The sequence below is a fragment of the Eleutherodactylus coqui genome, chromosome 8 (assembly GCF_035609145.1).
Source record: "Eleutherodactylus coqui strain aEleCoq1 chromosome 8, aEleCoq1.hap1, whole genome shotgun sequence".
Classification (NCBI taxonomy): Eukaryota; Metazoa; Chordata; class Amphibia; order Anura; family Eleutherodactylidae; genus Eleutherodactylus; species Eleutherodactylus coqui.
In genome coordinates, this window is record NC_089844.1 from 115,031,598 (window position 1) to 115,056,525 (window position 24,928).

A 24,928-nucleotide genomic window follows, 5' to 3' on the forward strand; every position below is an offset into this window, starting at 1 on the left:
ATATCAGAGGAGATAATGTCACATATCAGCATGACTATGTCAGATATCAGGTAAACTACGGTCACATATCAAGTCAACTATTGTCAAATACCAGAAGAGCTAATGTCAAGCATCAGGAGCTTAGAGGTCAAATATCAAGTGATCCGATGCTACATATTTTGGGATTCAATGTTAAATATCATTTGATCAGAATGTCAAATACCAGAAAAGCTAATGACAAATATCAGGGGATGTAATGCGTTTTTATTTGTGCAAATATAATTAATTGTCTTCTTCATATTATATAGTCTGGTTAATTACAGTATCTGACCCAAAAGACGATTTTCTCAAGGTCTGCGTGAACATGTGCTTTTTTACCCTTTATGGTCCCCTGTACACAGTCGGAAATTCAGCAGCGGGATTTCCCGCAGAATTTCCGCCCGTGCCCGACTGCATAGGATTGCATTACAATACGCAATCCTATGCAGACGGCCGCGGTTTGTCCGCGTGAAAATACACGCGGAAAACAAAACGCGGCATGTTCTATTTCTATGCTGGTCTTGCAGAGGCCCGAACAGAAATGTCACTCCTGGCACCCCGGCTCCGCTCTGCGCATGCGCCGGCTGGGCGGCCACTGGCACATGACAGAGCCAGAGCCGAGGGAGAAGGTGAGAGCCGCACTGGTCCCTGCAGGGGCGCGGGTCAGATCCCGCTGTGATAATTCTGGCAGGGTATCCGACTCGCCTGACTGCAGGCAGCCTTAATCACACATTTGGAGCAGATTTATGAATCAATTTAAAAAAACTGTCTTGGTTGCAACCAATCACAGCACAGCATTCATTTAACCAGAGCGGAATACCAAAAAAAATGCTGTGCTGTGATTGGCTGAGACAAAGACAGCTTTTCTTGTAGGTTGTTTCATAAATCTGCCCCACAACATTTATCTGCATGTCAGTGCATACATGGTAATATTCAGGTACCCATCTCACATGCAAAAATGACCCCACGTTGCACAAATGCAAATAATCTTTGTAATATGTGTAGAAAAAGCAGTAGGATGTCTGTAACATCACGAAGCATCAGGCACTTCATTTATCTATTAGTGGCTTTCTTGAATTGGCTTTGGAGGTGATTCATAGGAATCCCGTGATGTGATCTGTATTCTGGAAGCCAGTATATAGATCTTCTGTATTGCCTTCTTTCCTTTCAGTCAAAGAGTGAATGTTATATCATGGATCAATTCCCAGAGTAAACATTTGTACAAACGTCTTCGGAATCTTCAGGCCATCAACAATGTTGTCACATATGGGACAAAGAAGGGATCTTGCAGACAAAAGGAAATTCACGGTTGCAGCTGTTGTCATTCCAAGAACGTAAAGCTGGAGAAGAAAAACAGAAAACATAAAATTCTATACTTTTTTAAACCATCTACCTATCTACTGTGGATAGCAAAAGTCTACACACCCCTAATAAAATGCCAGGTTCTTGTCATGATGAACTCCAACAAAGAGGAATCATTTCAGATTTCCACCTTCAATGTGACCCGCTATCTGTACAATCCCATTGGAAAACAAAGTTTTAGGGCTTATTCAGACGACCGTATATTGGCCACATATTCACGCCAGCCGATATACGGCGTCCCTCTCTGCAGGGGGAGGAGGCTGGAAGAGCCGGGAGCAGTGCTCTGAGCTCCCGCCCCCTCTCTGCCTCCTCTCCACTCCCTCTCCGCCCCTCTGCACTATTTGCAATGAGGGGAGGTGGGCCGGGGGATTAGCTCCACCCCTGTCCCGCCTAACCTCATTGCAAATAGTGCAGAGGGGCGGAGAGGGGGTGGAGAGGAGGCAGAGAGGGGGCAGGAGCTCAGAGCACTGCTCCCGCCTCTTCCAGCCTCCTCCCCTTGCAGCGAGGGACGCCGTATAACGGCCGGTGTGAATATGCGGCCAATGTACGGTCGTCTGAATAAGCCCTTAGGGTGAGAAAAATAAAATAATGTGTTTGCATAAGTGTCAACACCGACTTATATTTGGGGATGTGGTTGTGTTCAGAATCAGCTAATTGCATTTAAACAAATGTTAAATAGTAGTCAGTACTCCGCTGCCATTATTTACAGGGATTCTGATTTAACCCATATAAAGCTTGTCTCTTCTAGGAGAATTTTCCTGACATTTCCTCAGTTGGTCCATAAAGACCTTACAGCACATCAAAGGGATCCGATTGTTGAAAGGAGAAGGGTCAAGAAATATAAACAAAAAAAAAAAACTGTACTGCATATGACTCCCGAGAGCCTACACGGTCATCCGCAATACAGGTTAGTGCAGTACACAGGGTCACCGGTTCGGCTCACAGCCGAAATCTGCTGCAGGCTTGCCGCATGCGGAATCGGACCCGGTCATGTGAGCCCGGCCTTAGTCAACCTTATTTTATGTATTATAGTCAAATATTTTGAGTACAGCATGCTTATTTTGGGTGGTTTCCTACCATCATCATTACAGTAGATAGTTCCCCTCTCTTGCTGAGTAGAGAGGCTCTTCTGAACCAATCAGATGTCTCCCACTTGTTACCCCTCCTTTGTCCCTCTTAGGGCTTATTCACATGAGTGTATATCGGCCACCGTTTTCACGGTATAAGCTACGATCTGATGCATTGGATTCTAATGCATCAGATGACACAGGTGTATTCTCGCGGTGTAAAAGTGCCCGGCCGGAAAATATAGCACTAGGCGCTTTAACACCAAGCAGCAAAGATAGTCCTGGAACTATCTTTGTGCCTGAAATACGTCGGCCGCTGCATAGACTCTGATGGGAGCCAATGACAGTGGCTGGAGAAGGGAGGTGGGAGGGAGTTTAGCAGCGTGACTGCTAAACTCACTCCCCCTTCTCTCCTCCTCTCCCCTCCCCTCTGGCTGTTTGCAATGGGAGGGGAGGGTGATTAGCTCCGCCCCCATCCCGCATACTCCCATTGCAAACAGCCAAAGGGAAGGAGAGAGGAGGTGAGCCGGCGAAGGAAAGGCAACCGACATTGCAGCCTCGGCATATATGCACCAGGCTTGTGCCTTCTGAGCAGGCGCACAAGCGTTAGACTTGTGCACCTGTTTACGTGTCCTTACGGCGCCGGCGGGCGCACGTAAAAATGCCTACACTTGTGGGCAAATGCCCTAAGGCTGGCTTCACACGGGCGTATTTGAGAATGCATAATTTGCAGGCACAGCACGCAGAGAATAGACCCCATTGATTTCAATCGATTCATTCACATGCACGTATTTTTCTGCGCATTTCAGTGGTGCTGTAATATCCTGCGCATTTGCACACCAAAAGTAGCCATAAAAGTCAATTGGGGTGTGAAAATGCGCTAGTAATACACTAGGAGATGCGTGAAACACTGTGTAATTGCACAGGAAAAAGAGCACATCTTGAACTCATTAGATTAATTATGGCTGGGAGGATTGGTGTGTAGAGGCAATCGCTCACGACTTGCACACACAAACAGTACAGTAAAATACATTAAAGTGTGCGGGAAAAGCAACGTTCGCTACGCAAAAATGATATGTTTTCATAATGTGCTGTGTTGACCGGTACTATTTAATTCATGCAATAACTATACCTTGCATAGATGTCTGAGCCACTACAGAAAGACTGCACAATGATTGCATTACTATCTCTCTTTTGGCCAATGTGTATAATGTCTGCAGAACTAAATTTGGAAATAGTTTTCATTTTCCGCATGTTAGTGATCCCATGTGTTAAAGGGGTTTTCCAAGGAAATACCATCAAAGGGGTAACCAGACAATACCCACCGGGATACACTGGGGTCGGAGCAGAAGCGGTGCGTCAAGGGGACACATCTGTCCTCATCGCTATTTTTTACATTACTGCAGTTTTACCAGAACTTTTTTGGGTTTTATGTTTTTACACCATATTTACTTTACTTTACTGACAGTGTCAGGTTTTTTTTACCTTAGGAGTAAGACATTCTTATTTTTTTACCTTGGTATACAGTGAGCGATATGTCATCTTTTTATAGCAGTACTGTACTATACTATGCTTCCTTTGCCTTCTTTATGACTACAGGTACTTCCCTACGAGCTCTATTCATAGTGCCAACTATACTTGTAGACTTCTCCTTTAAGTACTCAGCAATGGTGACAGACGTGAAGAAATTATCACAGGTTACACTTCTACCTTAACCAAAGTAAGGGCCCATCAACTTCTTTACAACAAAGTCGCCAAGACGCTCATTGTCAACCCTAGTCTCGCCCTTCCCAAGATAAGGGAATGCATTTACTTGATATTTAGAATCTTTGTCTACAGCCATCCAAAGTTTTTGGCTGTACATATCGGACTTGGGTGCCATGAATTGTGTAAATCTACACCGACATTTAGATGGAACAAGTTGCTCATCAATGGTAATATAAGGACCTGGTATGTAGCAACACTGAGCATTGGAAATAAAATCATACCAAACTTCAGATATCAAGGCATACTTATCAGTCACTCGCTGAGATCTGGTTGGTCGGACATCAAATCGCTAAAATCTCATAATTTCCCTAAATCTATTGCAGCTCATAGTCTCTCTAACAAATGGAGTTCCCCATTTTTCAGACCACAGAGAATCCAACCCCAGGCCCTTTGCACTAATGGCTCCTCTAACATACATTATTCCTAGAAACGCTTCAAGTGTCTCAATTGTGATTGACCAACCGTGACATTCTAAAACACGGCGTGCTTCTAATTCAGTACATGTCACAATATGTTTCATGATCTTTTCAGACGCTATCAACCTCTAAGGACTGACAGATGAGTTGTCAAAATTACGCTTTGTGTTCACCCCGTCGGCCAGATGAAGCTTCCCCTACAGCTTGAACAGTCCACTAAGTGCCATCTGGTGCCACGATGATTTCACCGACAGGGAGTTTAAACAGGTGTCCACGTGGGATGACAGCATCACGGTCTGGTTGGTCGCCTGCTGCTATCGTTATTTGGATCATCACCAAGGAGGTCGACAGAGCTTTCTTTCTCCTCCACGATCATGGTTTGGAGAATGCACCCCCGGCCACGACTGACACCTTGCCCACGACTCTGGACCTGCCTGTGATCACGTGTAGTCACTGTAGGCTGCTGCTCGATAGAGGTTGTGTTATCTCCGGCAAGACTGCGACTGTGGCATCCCCGAACAGGCACTGGTGTCCCGCTTGACTGCCCTGTTGTCGCTCATGTCAGGACCTGAGATGAGCAACTGTACTTCTTCTTCGTCGTCACTAACAGAGTCAACTGGATCACCCTCAGATTCATTTGCAAAGAGGTCATTCAATGCAGCAATGATCTCCGCTGATGTCAATCCTCTCTGTCGATAAGCCATAGTGTAACACACAACACACCCATCAGTCAGCTAGGAAAACCATACAAATGACAAAAGTTGTTATGGTTCATAGAAAAAAAATGTTTATGCTGTGCGGTTTGCCTACCTTGCCCCTTGCTAGTTCTTCCAATTGGTGGTATTTGAGACCAAAAATTATCATAACATCAAAAAACCGTGGAAAAAAGAAGATCTGGACCTCATTAAGCTAATAGCCTTTTAAATCATTGAAAGGGTGCGTCATGCGTGTATGAACTGACCTGTGTGCGCAAAAAGTACAGTATTATGCACAAACATGTAACATGCAATGCGCAAATGTACCACATCCAATCTGGATCATGCGCAAATACGTTGCACTGCGGCGAACATTTTTGCACTTTCACTCGTGTGAATAAGCCCTTAGGGTGCATTCAGACGACCGTATATTGGCTGGGTATTCACGCCAGCTGATATACGGCGTCTCTCTCTGCAGGGGGAGGAGGCTGGAAGAGCTGGGAGCAGTGCTCTGAGCTCTTACCCCCTCTCTGCCTCCTCTCCACCCCCTCTCCGCCCCCTGCACTATTTTCAATAATGAGAGGCGGGACGGGGATGGAGCTAATTCACAGAATTTAGCCCCACCCCCGTCCCGCCTCCTCTCATTGCAAATAGTGCAGAGGGACAGAGAGGGGGTGGAGAGGAGGCAGAGAGGGGGTAAGAGCTCAGAGCACTGCTCCCAGCTCTTCCAGCCTCCTCCCCCTGCAGAGAGAGACGCCGTATATCGGCCGGCGTGAATACCCGGCCAATATACGGTCGTCTGAATGCGCCCTAACTCAGATGAATTCATCATCCCACTGCTTTTAAGTTGCTCCTCTAATCACCTGATGGCACAAAACAGATATTTGTATTGCTTTTAATAATAAATACGAATAATAAAGCTAAAAAAAGGCGCAAATGAATACCGCGATGCTGTGCTCTGACCAGACAGCGGCTCTGCTGCAGACGCCGGCGTAGCAGAAACCTGCTTATGACAAATTAATATCTCTCTCCTAATAGATTTTGCAAGGGGAATGAGTAAAGAAGTGACACAAAATTCTGCATTCCCAGGAAATGACTGGAGGTATGCAAATGAGTAACCTTTAGATGAAATATGCTAATAGGGAAATGTCAAACCTCCACCCTCAGATGCAGATTGCATTGGCACAGACACATAATGTCACCATCTACAATAACAGCCTTACAAAACTGAAGGCTGGGATATTATAGAATATCATCCACACAATGCAGAAGGGAAGACAGCCCGCTAGATAAGAGTCTACAGCTGTCACTTGCCAATGACAAGGTAGCCTTCCTCTGCACGGTGTGCAAAGGGTTAATGACTCACTTCTTGAGGTTTGCATTCATTACCTATGTGCAGACTGCCTGACCTGCTATTAGGCTGGCGAGAGATTTATTGATGGCAAGCTAACACAGATGTCGCTTTAGTTGGAGTGATTTGCATGTAAATCATATGGTAAGGGCTTCTTCAGATATCATATGCGCAAATATGTACGCTTCAGCACGGTTTATTTGCTCAGTGAACAAGGTTGATCTAGACATAGTACTGTACTTTTTGTGCATGCAGGGCTTGTACACACACACACACACACACCCCACGCCCTGATTTAAAGGGCTGTTTAGCCTAATGAGGTCCAGATGTGGTCTGTTTTTCATGCAATTGTGCAGCCTACTGCACATGTTCTTGGGTTTTGCACATGTATTTGCGCACCTTCCATAGGCTTCTATGGGGGCCTTTGCTGCACAGAACACAGAAAGATACAGCAGGACCTATTTTTTTGCATGCATACGAAATGTGCATGCAAAAAAACATAGTAACATAGTATCTAAAGCCGAAAAAAGACATATGTCCATCCAGTTCAGCCAATCCCCTCCAATGTTGATCTATAGGAAGGCAAAAAAAATCAATGTGGTAGAAGCCAATTTTCCCCATTTAAGGTAAAAATATTCTTTCTTGACTCCAAGTCTGACAATCAGAATAATCCCCGGATCACTGACCCTTCTGAAGGTATTAGTGATTATAACATATAATACTGTATCGTTCAAGAAAGGCGTCCAGGCCCCTCTTGTACTCTTTTAAGGCTTATTCAGAGGGCGTATATCGGTCGGGTTTTCACGCCCGACCTATATACGCTGCCCCTCTCTGCAAGGGTAGGAGGCTGGACGGGAAGGTAGTAAGTGCATTGAGCTCCTGCCCCCTCTCCACCCCTCAGCACTGTTTGCAATAGGAGGGGTGGGACTTAGCCCAGCCCCTTCCATTTGAAATGGCGGCAAGGGGGCGGGAGCTCAATGCACTAGCTCCCATCCCGCCTCCTCCCCTTGCAGAGAGGGGCAGTGTATATCGGTCGGGCGTGAAAACCCAACAGATATACGCCCATCTGAATAAGCCCTTGGTGAGTTCTCCATCACCACGTCCTCGGGGAGAGAGATCCATAGTGTCACTGCTCTAACAGTAAATAAAGAGCAGTGGGATTGTACCACCAAAAAGGCAGCCACATAAGTAGAAAATGCAGGATGGGGTCATTAGAAGCATCACAGCCCAGGCCAGACCCCAAAATAACCACAGACCTTAGACAAGAACCCAAAATAAATTCAGACCCCAAAATTTACTCAGAGTCCAAAATAAAATCAAACCCCCCAGACCAGATCCTTGTGTTTGCTTACAACTCCTCCTTTAGTATCAGGACCATTATGCGCTTCCTGGCACTCGCCAGCGTTAGGAGCTGGTACGTTGCACCCGTAGCAGCCATAACAGTAGTTACACCACAAATGAATTGATATGATAGGGGTATAAGGAGGGTTAAAGACGTTGTCCAATCTAGAGAATCCCTTTATGTTAGAAGAGTCCTCTGACCATAAGGTAATCACAGGTTAACCCACAAATAGAACCCCATCCCCAGCAATCAACTGTAAAAAGTAGATAACCCCATCAGCAGGTGTTTGAATTCCCTGCAGTGCCACTACAGGGGTAATAAAACATTACACAGTTCAAATTAAAATCAATGGGCTACGTGTATAATGCACAGACAAGATGGTCCTCCAGATGGGTAGACAGTAGACACCCTTTATAACTCCCCTCTATTAACTCAGAATTCACTATAGAACTTGTTTACATGGGTGTATTTCTACAGCATATTACATAGATATATTTTTTTTACATGCATAATATTATATGCTGAATTCCCATTCATTTATATTGAGGTATTCAGAGGAGTGCATTTATCACATCACTTTTGGTCGCGTGAAAAAATAAGCAGTGTGTAATACATGCCGAACAAGGCCATTAAAGTCAATTAACCTGCAGAACTATGCAGTGAATACGCAGGAAACCTGCATATTGACTGTGTATTTGTGAATCTAAACAATGGGCCCTTCTGCTTATTGTGTGCGTAAATACGCTGTATATTTATGCACGCAAAAAGCCTTCAGAAGCCCCAAAATACGCAGGGAATATGCGATTTTTTGGTTGCATAAATAAATTCCCCATTACATGACCCAAAGATGCACACACCCGCGTGTACGAGCCCTTCGGGTACTTGAAAATGGGTTTTCTAAACTGGACAACCACTTCAGTTTGATATAGTGTAGAGTGGTCCCTGCAACATTAGACTGTTGCCAACTGCGACCATCCATGCAGTGCTTGAAAATCCACATGAACTGTCAGATTCCTGTGAATTCCCACTGATGATCCGAATGAACTCCTGTAACATGAACCACGTCTGTATAGAAGATAGTAACGCATCTGGCCAACATCTGTAGTCATGAATGTTTGGCTATATAGTGAAATACCTAAAACAAACCAATAAATAAATGTAAAAAATCAGGGTATTTTGTTAAGGGATGCCACTGTATGGTCGGGAGCCATATGTTGCTAGTGGGCATTTTTTGCATGGCTCCTGGCTCTCCCAGTGACTCACAATAGAGATTCTATGATTCAGTGAGATAACTCTAAACAACCCCATTGTCTTCCACTGTGCCCCCAAACAACCCCTATCATCCTCCAAATAACTCTCCCCACTAGGCCATATGGAATCCAGACTGCAGATGCAGTTCGCGGTCCTGGATCCATTTCTGAAACCAGGGGAGGGACACACAGCGTTGACTGGCCATGATAAGATCACCGTCTCTCGTCCTCCCCTTGCTATTGGATAGAAGTGGTCATGAAGGAGAATCGATGCCACTCATTAGACTCGGAGCGACTAAGTCATCTGCAAGTGCCACCCACTGCCTCATCATTCGTATGAGCCTGTCTCCAAGAGGACGCTCACCTCCCGCTGCTGCCGGTTACTACCAAATTTAGCCTGCACAGGTCCCCTCCCTATCCAGGCCCGGTCACACCATGTGATTGTTAAGCCCTTGCCCTTAATAATCAAATAACTTGAACCTCCTCATTTATTCTATAACCTCCTCATTAATTCTATAACTTTAACCTCCTCATTAAGTCAGGGATTAATTCCAGAACTTTTATCCATCTATATATAGTGTATCAATTGTGTTTTATCATAGTAACTATCTCTGCTTGGAATGGGATGACTCGTTATTCAAGCTGAGTCAATTCACAAAACCCTTTCCAATCCAATTTGTATCCTGGTTTTCCTAGGGGGCTTACTCTTTTTCTGCCGTTATACAACAGCGCTATCTGCTGGCTAAAGCCAGTACTGCATGAGGTGACACGTTGGATAGACTTCAACAGCAGAGAGGCTGCCAATATACAGTAAGAGAACCCCGATGGATGTCTTCCCACATCGGAGCTGTACTGCCTTAAATCATAATGTCTTCAGAGGTCAGACAGTGGATTGGAAAGGGTTAATAGGAAATTGGAAACACCTGATTTATTCCTACATAAACTCAGTACCACCCCTGCTGGTACATAGCATGCAGCCACATTCCAGTAGGACACCTCTGGTGTGGGGGTTAGAGACAATACAACTGGGGAGTTTTTCTTTTGCTTGGGGTTTTCCTCCTACTCCTTGGCGCTATATATTCCCATCTAGGGATCCCTCCATAGGGATGGTTGTAAAGGACGGGTTCTCCAACCCTGATACTTATATGTTGTCCTTTGTCTGTTTTACTTGTGAGTTAGTCTGTAGCCCTTAGTTTTAATTTGATATCAATAAAGCTTAAATTTTAGGGCACTCATCTGTGAATGGGCTGTATTTAAGGTTCTCTCTGCCTCAGTGAATCCATAATAACCAAATAAGAATAATTAACTGTCTCGCAGAGTCACCACAAGCATATATAACTTCTTAAAGTTTTAAGTAATTTTACGATTTTGTGTTGAGCCACAATCATAGCCATCCTGGGCCGCGTGCAGCCTGATGGCCGTAACTTGGACACCTCTTGTGTAGGACAGTTGGTACTGGTGTATCAGTAAGTACTGTTTGCACCACTTTGTGTCTTGCACATATTTATGGTAAGGGCTTATGCACACTGGCTCGGAGGCTTACAGGGTCAATAGTACAGGACGCACAGCTTCATACACTGCTTTATATGCTCCGTTGGACTGCTTCTAGTAGGAGACAATACCTCCGTATATACGGAGTCCATTGGCATATACTACAAACCGGAGTTTTTCTTCTGTTTCATTATTTATGAAACCAATAGAAAATACCTCTGTTTGCAAGCAAAGGCATTCGGAAGTATAATAGCACCATACACCATATGAAATGGATGTATAATACAGCAGATGATTATTATGTAGATGTTATTAATGTACTAGCACTGCTAGTTGTCCATCACTAATGAACAAACACTATAGCATGAAGTGGCTTCAACATGGCACCACTATATAGGTACTAGGTGTGGCCCTAATGTTAAGACAGTCAACTGTTCGCACCATACTTTGGAACATCATTGGTGTCACCTGGTCTTGGCAACAAATACAATACTGAGATTACAACCAGGATCTGTTTTGGAAGTCTTACCTATGCTTCCACAAGTCACATCCAATCATACAGCAGACCAAGTAAAGATGCCTAGATGCGCACAGTCAACCTGTATTATGTAACCAATCTCCTTACCTATAGCAACACTCTAGTACTGAACACCCCAAAAGAGCAGAACTGCCATGGAACACATAGAACATGCAGATCTGTGTTGATGGGTCCTATGGTTTAAACATTACTATCAGTGAGCGTTCCAGAATTTTTCTTCAAAAGCAAAAATATCCCATTAAAAATTCTCTGATGGCATTGAACTTACCACTGTAGTATCTGTACCATATCTGTACGCAGTCCTCATCTTCTGGGGAGCTGTTGCTGGTGTCATCTGGTTGATTTCCATCCCAGTAACTGTAGTCATGCTTTGTGCCATCTGTCCACTCAAACTCACCTTCCTTTACAAAAAAAAGTACAATGATAAAAGCAAAACATGAAACATAAAAGAAGAGATTGAGGATACGTTTTTGTTGTCTGTGGTTTTTTTTGCTTTTTGCAATCAGTTTTCATAGAAGGGTTCTGCGAAAATAAGCAGATCACAAGGGTCTTGTTGGGACCTCAACTCTAATTTGCAGGAAAACCTGCATAAATGCAGAGGACATGGGTTGGCTGTGGAATTTCTGCGCAAAATTATTTGGAAAATCGTACTGTAGCATGCATGAGATTTTTAAGGGAATCTGTCAGCTACTTTGAGCCCTATAAGCTAAGCTTATTGGCTTAAAGTAGCATACACGTAGAGTCTGGGGATGTGAGTTTTATACTTACATTATCCGCCCTTTCCGTTGTGTTAGCTGTCAAACCCGCCGCTGAATACTTCTGGCAGGCTACTTAGTTATGTCCATAAACTGAGATGACTACATGGTGTGTGCCTATGTAGTCTGCAGAATGCATTGCAGCGGACCGTTAAAGAGCTGACCGTAGGGGTTCAGCAGTGAGGGTAAGTGATGATGCTGATGATCATGTCCTCCACAACGTGTCCATCGATGGCCACACCCTAGCTTCTGGCATGCATTCAAATGTGTGATGCAAAACCGAACTTGGTCTTAAAGGTCCGGTCTAAGGTGGCACAGTAAAGAATTGTAGGTGTAATTGTAGGAGGGCTTTGAGCAAGTTTTTCAAATATAGCAATTGGCATTAAGGTCTTCAAGGTGGGATTGTTCAAAGACATTAGTAGCTGTTTTGACAGCATTTCACCATTCTAGTCTTCGCTGAGCAAGCTCCTCCCAAGTCTCATGTAAAAATCCGTAGGACTTAAAGGGGTTTTGTCATTAAAAAAAAGGTTCTATACTCTCCTATTCCCCCACCCTCTTCTAGGGCTGAGCTTCTACAGTTCCCTAGGGTCACCTCACCACACACTGGCCGGCTTATTATGAAGGCTGCATTCCTCACATTCCTTCTGGCCGAGTCAGTGAAGGTCACATCCCTGTGCTGTAGCATTTACTGCTTAGGAAGGAATTCGAATCTATTGCCGAGACAGCTTGCATGAGCAATCTCTGCAGTAGATCGGAACTCCCCCTGCTGGCCTGTGAGCTATGACATAATGTACATTGGCTGGCAGAAAGAAGACTGCCAGCCAATGTACATAACGTTAGAGGAAGGAGAAGCATCAGGCAGCTAGAGATGAAGCAGATATTTAAATCTGAACCATTTCAATCTACGACACAGATTTGTTGAGCGTTTTCCACATTGACTTCAATGGGAAAGTCAAAATCTGCAATGAAATGTATTGTTGTTAATTTCCCTGTACTTTTTTTGGACATTTTTCACAGCAAATTTGTTCCTTGCACATTTTACCCACCTGCAACGCCAACATCATGGGAAATAGCATTAAAATAGTTGGACTGGGGTGTGATTGTCCCCTTTTCACTGGCTATTTTGATGGCAATGTAAGAGTTATTCCACTTCCAGTCTCGGGAGCGGTGATCAGTGGTGGTCCAGCGATCTGACTCAGACTAATTAGCTACTTATCCCTTACGCCATGGATAGAGAATAATATCTGCTAACCAGAATACCCCTTTAACCCCTTAATGACATGGCCTATTTTGGCATTGAGGACCAAGCGATTTTTGGTATTTTTCCATCTCCATTTTTCAAAAGCCATAACTTTTTTATTTTTCCGTCGATGCGGCCGTATAAGGGCTTGTTTTTTGCGTGTCGAGCTGTAGTTTTTATCGATGCCACTTTTGGGTACATAGACAATGTCGTAAAACTTTTATTATTTTTTTTATGATAACCAGGAGAGAAAACGCATCAATTCTGACATAGATTTTTTTTTTCTTTTTTACAGCGTTAATCATGCAGCATAAATGACACACTAAATTTTTTCTGCGGGTCAGTACGGTTACAACGATACGAAAATTCTTATTTTTTTTTAGGTTTTTACACTTTTTTGCAATAAAAAGCCTTTTTTTTGGAAATCTTTTTTTTTTCTCTATAGCTGCATTTAAAGTCCTGTAACTTTTTAAATTTTTCTATGTACGGAGCTCTATAAGGGCTTATTTTTTGCAAGACGAGCTGTAGTTTTTATTGGTACCATTTTGGGGAATGTACGGCTTTTTTGATCACTTTTATTGCATTTTTTGTGAGGCAAAATGCTAAAAATTAGCATTTTGCCTCTGTTTTTTAGCGTTTTTTTTACGCTTTTTGTTGTACAAAATAAAAAGTGTGTTCACCTTTTTGTACATGTCGTTACGGACGCATTAATACACAATATGTGGGGTTTTAATTTTTTTTTTACCTTTTTTTATGCTAATATTAGAAAAAGCATAAAAAAGGGTTTTTTTTTTTACATTTTTCTTTTCTTTTTTTTTCACTATTTGAGTCCCTCTGAGGGACTTGCAGCACTGTGCCTATGATCGCTGTCATAGGCATAGGCAATACAGGATGCCAGTGTCTGGCGTCCTGTTCCTATGGTGACAGGCCGGGCTCTCGCGATGACATCACGAGAGCCGGCCGGAGACACAGAGGGAGCCGCCCTCCCTCTGTGAACTCTTTCCCTGCCGCGATCTACTTAGATCGCGGCAGGGAAGGGGTTAACAGCGGGGGGCGCATCTCCGATGCCCCCCCACTGTTGCAGCGGGACGCCGGCTGTGACTGACAGCCGGCTCCCGCTGCCGGATAGCGCGAGGTCAGTCATGATCTCGTGCTATCCCGATGACGTACCGGTACGTCATTTTGCGCGAAGTACCAGGCTCCCAGGACGTACCGGTACGTCATGGAGCGGGAAGGGGTTAATGCCCAAGCAAAGTTGCATCCTAATTGGTTAACAGCTGTACATAGTTTAGTCTATTTATGAATGGAGTTTTCAATGAAGCTATCTTAAGACATGTCACTATGCCCAAAGGAGTCCAACATGAGTAGAAGTTGTGAAAATTTACTAAAGTTGGTGTCTTTATCTACGGTAACATTAATTTCAATAGAAGGACTCAATGACTGTGGCATCACCTGTCTAACTCTCTGAATTCATGGGCTCCCGTAAGTTGCACCCATTCTGTCTGACTTTTGTAACGTATGACGTAAGTCTTTTACTGGAGAATATTTGAATATTCCCAATAAAAAGACTGCAGTAATTTATACCTGTTTAATATGATCCATACCTGCCTTCTGTCACTTAATCCTATCCAGATATCCGTGGGTATTCCTGGGACTTGGCTGTTCACAAGATCAAACACAAAAATATTTTCTTCCCAGCTGAGAAGATAAAAAAGTCAACACTGTTAGAAAGCGATAAATCATCCTAGAAGTCTCCATTGGTCTCCATTGATGACATCTTCATGCAGTTCCCACATGTAGTTTTTCCAAGTATAACATTCCCATAAACAGTGTTTTCTGTGTAATCCATCTCATTTACTAAAAAAGAATTGGCGGTCGTATTTTGCGCACTTGTATTTTCTCATTTCTATCTAATCATTAGTGTAATACATAATGCATGCACAGTATACGGACTATCTATTATGTATGAAGCTAAAATATCAAAGTCCTCCTTGAACACCATTTCATAGTTTATATACAGAATAACTCTATATAGAAAGTTGAGAAACTTTGCAAATACATTGTGTTATTTATCTTGTGCTGATGGTTAATCACATCCAGAGGCGTAACTTGAAGCTCCCGGACCCCGATGCAAAACTTGTAACAGGGCCCCCAACTATAATGCTTTACTCATAGTACTGGGTTCCTTATATGGAGAAGAGAGGCCTTATGGGTCCCCTAAGGCTCCTGGGCCCGGGTGCAACCACATCCCCTGCATCCTCTATAGTTACGCCCCTGATCACATCCTACAATATAGTCTAGAGTTCCATTTTACTGCTCTGGTTGTCATTTTAAACAGTCAGTAAGCTTGTTATCAGAAAAAGGGTTGAGTCAAGGGAAAAAGTTATTCTCAGTTCACAAGAAAGAAGAGAACGATATGATTGCTGGGAGTCTGACCACTGGGATCTCCACCGATACTGAGAATGGGGGTTCCGAAGGTCTCTGCATGAATGGAGTGGAGGTTGCGCATGCGCAGCATTGCTCCATTCATTTCAATGGGATCGCTGAAGATTGCCGAGCAGTTGTAAAAAATTATAATTGCAATTATTTTAGTATAAAAGTTCCTCTTTGTATGTAGAATAGATTTATATACTGTACAATGTTATGGTAATCAACAGGGACAATTTCCAAGCAAATCCGATGGACTGTGCTATACCCAGTGCAAGTCCTGAGGGGGCTGTGCATGACGCAGAGATTCATGTCCATCAAAGAAACCCCCCTTATCTGTTGAAAGCACAAACAAGCGAATGACGTCAGAGTTAGCGCGTATGACCTGTTTAGGTAGGCAGATATATCGTTGGCTCATTCGAATGAGAAAATGTTCAGATTTCTTCAGTCTTTCACATACGCTGTATAAGTGAATGAGAACGACTGAACAAGCGTTGTTTAAACCGAACAATTCGTGAATGAGCCAACAATGATTTTTATGCTTGTATAAAATGAATGATGAGCGATAAGCAAAAGATTGATATTGGTTGTTGGCGCATATTTAGAATGGGCGATTATCGTTCATTTTCGCTCATTTGAACGATAATCATTTAGTTTAAAGGAACAGTGCAACATTAGACTAGACAATGTTAAAATGCACCAGATTGGTCACAATGGCTCTGCTGAATGATGAATCTGTGGAATTTTAAGACGGTCTAGACTAATTTTAGTTAGGCTTAGTTTATGCCAAAAAATTCACCAATATTTTGGTTCCTTATGCAGCAATTTGGCACAATTTAGGCCATGTCCCTCAATTTCTTTAACGAAAGAATTCCCCTTTGCAAGACACAGCAAAAAAATAGTGTCAGAAAGTGTCCAAAAACATGTAGTAAATGTAGGACAATTTGTGCCAGAAAAACTGCAGAATTTGCAATAGTAAATAATCCCCATTGTATCCATTTTACCTAGATATTTTTTTAAAGGGGTTACCCGGCAGAAAATGTTTATGTAAACATGCTCAGCCAGCTGTAAAAAAAAAAATAAAGGACTCTTACCAACCTTCCCCACTCCCATGCAGCTCCTGTTCCACTGGGGCTCAGTCCCTGACTGCTCTTCATTTCCTGCTGCAGTGAGTCAGTGATGACATCATCAACACCAGGGTCATGTAATTGCTTTGGTCAATGAAGGGCTCCCTTAGGCCAATGATTAACTGCAATGGTACATGTCTCATTATCTGGACATCATTGCTCTGTAGTCAGAAGCAGAGAGCCCTGGGGGACTGGACACTGGTGGAATGGGAGCATTGTGAGAGTGGGGAAGTTGGGTATGACTTCTTAATTTTTTTTTTTTTACAGCGGGTTGAGCAGATTTCCAAAATTATTCTTGTCCCCAGATAACCCCTTCAATTTCTCCCATAAACTCCCATTATATTATCTAGAATTCTACAGACATGCTAATTATTGCAAACAAAGACAAAACTGGAAAAGTAAAGTCGTGCTGTTCTTCGGCTTTGGAAAGAATAGTTTCTTTTTATAATGCACATTATTTACTGAGTTTGTAGGAAGCGGAATGTAATAAACATCTCATATTTTGTCTCCCGCAGTGACGCTATATACTGTACCTGTGGATAGAAACTAATTTGGCAGTAGTCCTGCCGAGTGAGAACTCAGCGCAGTAAAAGTCTGCTTCTGCCCAAGTTTTATTTATTGGGAAGAACCTGTAGCAGTTCCCGCTATACTCGGTCCAAAACAGGGGACAGGAATATGGCTGGGTGACATCTGGGAAAGCTGAGGCACAAAAAGAAAAAGACATTATATCAACAAGCTTATTACAGGAAGAGTTGTGTATTGTGCGATGTGCTTGCATTGTGTCTATGATAATTAACCCTTTCCAATCCAATTTGTATCCTGGTTTTCCTAGGGGGCTTACTCTTTTTCTGCCGTTACACAACGGCGCTATATGCTGGCTAAAGCCAGTACTGCATGAAGTGACACGTTGGATAGGCTCCGACAGCAGAGAGGCTGGCAATATACAGTAAGAGAACCCTGACGGACGTCTTCCAACATCAGAGCTGTACAGCCTTGAATCATAATGTCTTCAGACGTTAGACAGTGGGTTGAAAAGGGTTAATGCGCCTACTGTAAAACAGTATTCTATTTACATGTTATGACTCTACTGAGGGATCAGAAAAAGGCATTAGTCCATTATAGCATCTAGTAATCCATCTCAAAGGTTATCTCTCTGTCCTTTGGAATAAACAGAGTAAGATTGGATGGGAGAACTCATTGCTGTCCATAGTAATGTATTTCCCATCCACCCAATACAGTGAAATGTGTGATGTTTATAGTTTAGTGGCTTGACTAGCCCAAAAAATTGAGACTTCATTGAGGCCTGAAAAAGACAGAAATGCAACTTCAGGTCTGTTTAGCAGACTTATGTAGGTATAGATGTAGCATAGATGAGCTTGTTCTTTAGCATGATGTTTGGTAATGCCATGATGTGCCATTGGTGGTTTACCATTAGATTGCGTAAAAGTGGTGTAAAAACTCTTCATAAGTGGCTCGTGCCATATTTATTGGTTTGATGTGGTTTTGACAACGGAGCCATTATATAGAAGAGATTGATCCATTAAAATTGGTGTTGAGTGGACTGAATTAGTTGAACCCTGTTTTAAGTCGAATTTTGCTAAAAGTTTGGTTTGGTATAAATCCAAACCTCAGGCGGTTAACCCACATGAATACAAGGAAAGCATACAAATTCTATGCGGATGTTGTCATTGGCTAGATTTGAACCTAAGACTGCAAGGCAACAGTGCTAACCACTGAGCCACCCTGGAAGAGGGAATAAGATGAAGCATGATGGTTCTGTAGTTATCACTGTTGCCTTGCAGTGCTTGCTGTCCTTGGTTGAAATCTGACCAAGGACAACATCTGCATGGACTTTGTATATTCTCCTTTTGTCTGTGTTGATTTCCTCCCATACTCCAAAAACATAATAGTTGAATATAGATTGTGAACCCCAATGGGGACAGAAAATATCTATTGATGTAAATTGTTGCATAATATGTATGCACTATATAAACAAAAGTGATTATTATTATCAAGAAACGCACACCAACACAGGGAGAACATAAACTCCATGCATATGTTGTCCTTGGTCAGATTTTAACCTAGGCCCCCAGTGCTGTAAAGCAACAGTGCTAACCACTGAGAGGAGAAGGAATAATTTTATGGATCTTAATGTTATAATGTTATACTCCACCTTTAGAATTATTGAAGTTCCAGTTCAGCAAACTTTTCAAAAGTTTGCTCAACACTAATCAAGACCCAAAACCAGTAGATCATATTAATTAGACCCAAAACCAATAGGGCATATTAATTATATGTTATAGACATATATTTAGAGTGCACTTCTTCAGTGCTAATATACTTTGCATGCTTGCCTAGCCTACAGACAGAAACTTGCGCACAAGTCGAGTTAAGGAACTCATGTAAGTTTAACAACCACTCCAATTGATGGGGAAGAGATCATGGACAGCCGAAGATGATACAGAATTTCTAAAAAGAGTAGCTGGACTTTTGTGAAACTTTTGACATTTCAGGAACATGTCAAAGTTTTGATCAGTAGGGGTCCCACTTCTAAGATCCTCATTAATCACTTGAACAAGGAGCCTGCAGCGCTTACCCGAGCACTGTTCCTCTTCGGCTTTCTTCACTGCTTCCGGCAGCTGAAGATGAACATATAGATATGTATAGAAGGTGTCTATAGACCTCTATGAGGCTGCTTTAACTGCTTTCTAATAAATCTACTAGAGAAGAACCTGCATTTGACCAGGGAGCTATATCTTGAGGACAAACTGAAGACATGCCAAAGACTTGTTATTTTTGAATTGCTCTCATATTTTTAACATCTTCTGCTCTGAAATGGAAGAATAGACAACCAGGACTTCACATTGACATCTGGGAAGATCTCCTCTGTAGAGCCATTTATGACAATGGCAATATTTAGAGACTAGGTTCTCAACCTGTGGATGTGTAGATGCCATGTAATAGGCAATACAATGTATGATTACATCCTGGAATGTATTTGTGGTAATTTGTTTAACCAGTTCTTGACCGCTCAAAAACTATGTGTCAAGGTGGGCCGTGCCTGGTAAGGAAGGGGGTTAGGGGGTTAAAGCTTCTGGTCAGGAAGTGGTTACATAGCGGTTGGCTTAGGAAGGTTGAGAAACCTCAGCCTAGAGAGCTGTTTACTCTCCTATGTTTATTTCATAGGCGTTACAATTAGGTGACAGATGCTGTTTAAGTGAAATTAAGGAAACATGACATAATTTGCATAACTGCCAATATCCCTAACTAAAATGTTTACAAACTTGAAAAGGCCCCAGATCCTCAAATCTTTGCCAATAAATGTCTAAGCAAAACTTCTGAACACTTTTAAACTCTATTAGATGCTGTTTAAGTGATATTAAGGAAACATGACATAATTTGCATGGCTGCTAATATCCCTAACTGAAATGTTGACAAACTGAAAAAGGACCCGGATCCTCAAATCTTTGCCAATAAATGTCTAAGTAAAACTTCTGAACACTTTTAAACTCTATTAAGTTAAGTTCATGAGTAGCAGAAATGCTGCAAAATTACTAAAGTGGAATATTCCATGGCAAATGTCGCAGCATTTCTGTATCCACAACACCAGCTGCTTTCGGTAGATACAGAGCTCCACTTACCTCCCAATTCTTTACGCTATCAGCACAGTCTTTCACCTGATGGCCTCTAATGAGTGCAGCGCCGTCAAGTGGTCCCACCTCCGCATTACCTGAGCACCGTCGCAGTGCTCACTAGAGGATGTTGTATATGGGTCAAAGGCTGCGCTGGTAGCGCAAAGAATTTGGAGATAAGGGGAGTGCTGTGGCTGCTGAAATCAGCTGTGGAAACGTAGATGCTTTCTAGTCAAATTCTGCACCAATGGTGCAGATTTTTTCTCTGTTTTGAAGTGTGGAAAATTCTATAGCATTTCCATCCTGTGAGAACATACCTTTAGTAAATGTACCCCTTTAGCACCCAGGAAAGTTGATTGTATTGGCAGAAAATCATAAAAAATAAAGTTGGAAGAGACCTGCAGGGTCGTCAGGTTCAACTCGCTCACTAAATCAGCCCATGCAGATATCTGTCCAGCCTCTGTTTTAAGACTTCCATTGAAGGAGAATTTGCCACCTACCGTGGCAACCTGTTCCACTCATTGATCACCCTCCCTGGCTAATATCTAATCTGTGTCTCCTGCCTTCCAGTTTCATCCCATTGCTTCTAGTTTTTACTTGTGCAAATGAGAATAGGGCTGATCCCACTGCACTGTGACAGCCCTTCAGATATTTGTAGACAGCTATTAAGTCTTCTCTCAGCCTTCTTTTTTGCAAGCTAATAATTTCCAGATGATGATCCTTTAACCTTACTCATAAGATATGATTTACAGACCACTCACTATCTTGGTAACTCTTCTCTGAACTTGCTCCAGTTTCATGATTTTTTTTTTTTCTAAAGTGAGGCGCCCAGAACTGGACACAGTATTCCAGATGAGGTCTGATCAAGGAAGAGTAGATGGGATAATTAGCTTACGTGATCTAGACTCTGTTTCTCTTAATATATCCCAAATTTGTGTTTGCCTTTTTTCTGCTGCATCACACTGTTGACTCATGTTCGATCTGTGATCTATTAGTATATCTGAGTCTTTTTCACATGATGCTTAGCCCAATTCCTCCCATTCTGTATGTGTTTTTCATTTTTCTTGCCCCAATATAAGACTTTGCATTTCTCCTTGCTAAATACCATTCTGTTAGTCACCACTCACTGTTCAAGTTTGTCTACATTTTTTTAATCCTCTCTCTCTCTTCTCTAGTATTGGCTAGTCCTCCTAGATTTGTGTTGTTGGCAAATTTGATCAGTTTCTGCTCAATTCCCTCCTCCAGATCATTTATAAAATTGTTGAACAACACTGGGCCCAGGACATAGCCTTGTGGTACCCCACTTGAGATGTTCTTCCACTTGAATGTGCAGTTGCCTTGCCAATCCCATATTTGGTCATGTTATTGCTCTATGTTCCATCATGCCTTTGACATTTTTGGCAATACTGGTTCAAAAAGAAAGTGTCCCTTAGGCTATGGATGCATTTATGTAGATTGCTACAGGGTAAACACAATTCAAGGCATGTCTAAATGTCAGTTATAAGATTCTTAATTTCAAGCAAATGATATATTTGACTGATATATTGACTGGCTTCCTCTGACATCATGATATGGTAAAATAGGCAAAGAAGCAAAGCTGACCTATACTAGAGAATTGAAATGGCCATATATGCTAATTTAGACCATTCTCTGTCAACTGACGCCAACTGATATGTGGAAAAGTTGATCTACCATTTGGATTTTTTTAGTCCTTGCTGCGTACAGTTGTCGGAATTCTCAGACATACAGAGAGGGTCAAAAGTATCGTGAGGCGTATCCAACAATTCCAGAAAGCTGATTTATTTACAAAGGTCCAGTTACAATAAAGTATAATGTTTTGGGAGAGTTAAGTGACCTTTTCAAGCATTCTACTCTGCACTTTGTAAATAAAGCAGCTTTCTGGAATCATTGGATGTCTGCCTTCTGGTGCTGCGACCCTCTCTATATATTGAATGTTTGGGAGGTGACACTCCATGGTCTCCTGTGCAGTGGAGAAGTTTGCCTGGTGCTGTCCTATACATTAGTACTACTTAGGAATACTTCGACAGTCGTTCATAACAAAATACTAATGACCACCGCAGAGCATGCTCAACACAGGGTGGGTTGGGTCTACAAAGAAATTCTTCACTTCATCAATAGCAGCCTAGCCGTGGCCATTAGCCAATCGTCTATGAATTATCGCGCTATCGTCCAGAACATCAGCCCAACTGTGAATAATAAGTGACCAACTAAAATCACTAGTGTATGGCCAGCTTGAGATGATTGTATTATCATATGCATTCTTAATTTGTCAAATGTGTAGACATGATGGTGAAAACCCTAGACATCAGTATCCTAATTAAAGGCAAAGTCCATCTTTAGAGCACTTTAAAGACTATATTAAGGAATTGCATGACTAGCAATCCCTGCTCATTGCTTTGCTTCCTTAACAAGCTTGAGCATTCCTAATCTGCAGATCTGTGGTAAATGTAACATTCCCCATGGTTAACCTTCTGACCCAAGGACAGAATGAGGGTCCAACAACATCCTGCACTAGCTGACGAATCTACAGGAGACCTATAGAAGTTTGAAACTCTCCAAAGTCCTCCTATACCTTAGGCCACATTCACACTATGTTCAAGGCTTATGTTTAGTCTCTAATTTACGTTTAGTTTAGTCTGCAAGTCCACAAACATGTGACCCAGACAGATGGAACTGTGTCTATGTAATTCCATAAACCGGGCATTGATTACTGTTGTCAAAAAAACATACTACCCGTCATCCATTTTTTTGTAGGACTCCAATGAATTGGAAACAGTAATTGACAATGTAATTGACTTATTAAAATATAGATTTTGGGACATCCTTTAAAACGAGGGCACAGGACATATTCAAATACTTTTTGTAAGGTTTACCCATAGGTAGAGAAAGCATTTTAAGGGTTCCGAAGGTGGGATTTTAACTTTACTTACAGTAACAAGAACTCATATCATAACCTCTTGTCTTTTTTGATATACGGGTTACGCCGCTGCACACAAGCCATCCATCACAAAGAACAATGCATCAACCCATCTACAACGGTACGAGGAGCGTCATCATTGGACAGTTGAGCAATGGAAGAACATTCTATGTAGTGATGAATCACACTACTCTTATCTTCAAATTGGATTGTCATGGCTGGGTGTGGAGGATGATGGGGTACACCTTTTTGTCTGAGTGTGTTGTGCCCACAGTTATGTATGACAAAGGTTCCATTTTGGTTTGGGGATGTTTTACGTGTTATGGTCTCAAGTCTGTTGGCTGTAGTGACAAGAGGACTGGCAAGTGTTTCCAATTGTTTTCAATGAGAAACCTCACACTTCGCACGCCATGCAATGTGTTTTCCATTGCCATGGAAAACAATGGGCAAGGCGTTCTCAGGGATTGCTCAAAGATAGGGCATGCCGCTATTTTTAAGAATCGCTCATGTATATGGCCTCATTCAAAAGAATGGGGTTCATATTTGTGCGTGTCGCAATGCACAAATCTCGCGCAATTTTCTTGGCCGTGTGAAAGCGGCCTTACTTACACAAACGTATTTGTGCAGCGTCTTATGCGCAAAGAAATGTGTGAACCAAATACACAGTGAATAGAACCGATGGATTTCAATGGGTTTATTCACATAAGCGTATTTTGCGCCCTCCTTCTGTTTTCCTGAGCATTTGCGCAGGGACAGAGCACATACTAAACTAATTATACTAATTGCCCATTACAATTAATGGGAGCATGGTTGCGTGTTTTTTTTGCATGCACAAATGCACATGATTTGTGTGCATAAACATTACCGAAAATCACGCACATCCGCATGCAGCACGCGTAAATGGACTTACGCCCATTTGACCCCAGCCTTGAAGCGATAGCTGGCCGGAAGACTTTCAGAGTAGTGTTAAAAATTTCCAGGGTAAATTGGCCTACAGTCCAGTTATGCCTGCAATATAACTATGCCATAGCAATTGACATGATTATGACAGTTACGCAGATTTGCAGTACAAGAAACATTTGTAGGGTCAATGGAAGAAATTGGAAATAGTTTTAATGAAACTTGAAAAAGTTTCCAATGAAGATAGGAAACTTGCATTCCATTTAACATAAAGCAAATGAGCCTAAAGCACATAATAAAGCAACCTTAATGAATATCTACATGTTAATATTATGACCAGACAGTCATATAGTATTAACTTAATATACAAAAAGAAAGAATAGAGCGCACTCACCTGGACTGAGTTTGATCTCCGTCTGGGGAAAAGCTTGTGCTGTTAGTATAATTAGTGCAAGGGCTGCGAATTTGTCCCAGTGAAAGAAAGTAGCCAGACAGTGTCTCATTTTCAGGTTTTAAGACCACTTCAGTGAGATGTCAAAAAGTGTTGCAGTCAGTCCTGGAAGCCTTTGCTGTGCACATTAAGTTTCCTACAGCAGATGTACTCCTCATGCA

General features: G+C 42.3%; 1 protein-coding gene across 1 annotated transcript; it reads right to left on the reverse strand.

The window, feature by feature from the left end:
* Window positions 1-223: 223 nt before the first annotated feature.
* On the reverse strand, window positions 224-24,928 carry CLEC19A (C-type lectin domain containing 19A). Its single transcript, XM_066576245.1, has 5 exons — window positions 24,711-24,928; window positions 17,380-17,545; window positions 14,897-14,990; window positions 11,566-11,698; window positions 224-1,358 (listed from the first exon to the last, which is right to left on the reverse strand). The coding sequence occupies exons 1-5, from the start codon at window positions 24,817-24,819 to the stop codon at window positions 1,279-1,281; spliced, it is 582 nt and encodes a 193-aa protein (XP_066432342.1). The 5' UTR covers window positions 24,820-24,928; the 3' UTR covers window positions 224-1,278.

What these genes read in the sequence shown, in the direction of transcription:
- CLEC19A (XM_066576245.1), bottom strand. Translation starts at nt 24,819, where the DNA reads ATGAGACACTGTCTGGCTACTTTCTTTCACTGGGACAAATTCGCAGCC. An exon ending in AAATTAGTTTCTATCCACAG is followed by an intron (nt 14,991 to 17,379) that starts GTACAGTATATA and finishes TTATCTTCTCAG; the next exon opens with CTGGGAAGAAAATATTTTTG. An exon ending in GATTAAGTGACAGAAGGCAG is followed by an intron (nt 11,699 to 14,896) that starts GTATGGATCATA and finishes TTTTTTGTAAAG; the next exon opens with GAAGGTGAGTTTGAGTGGAC.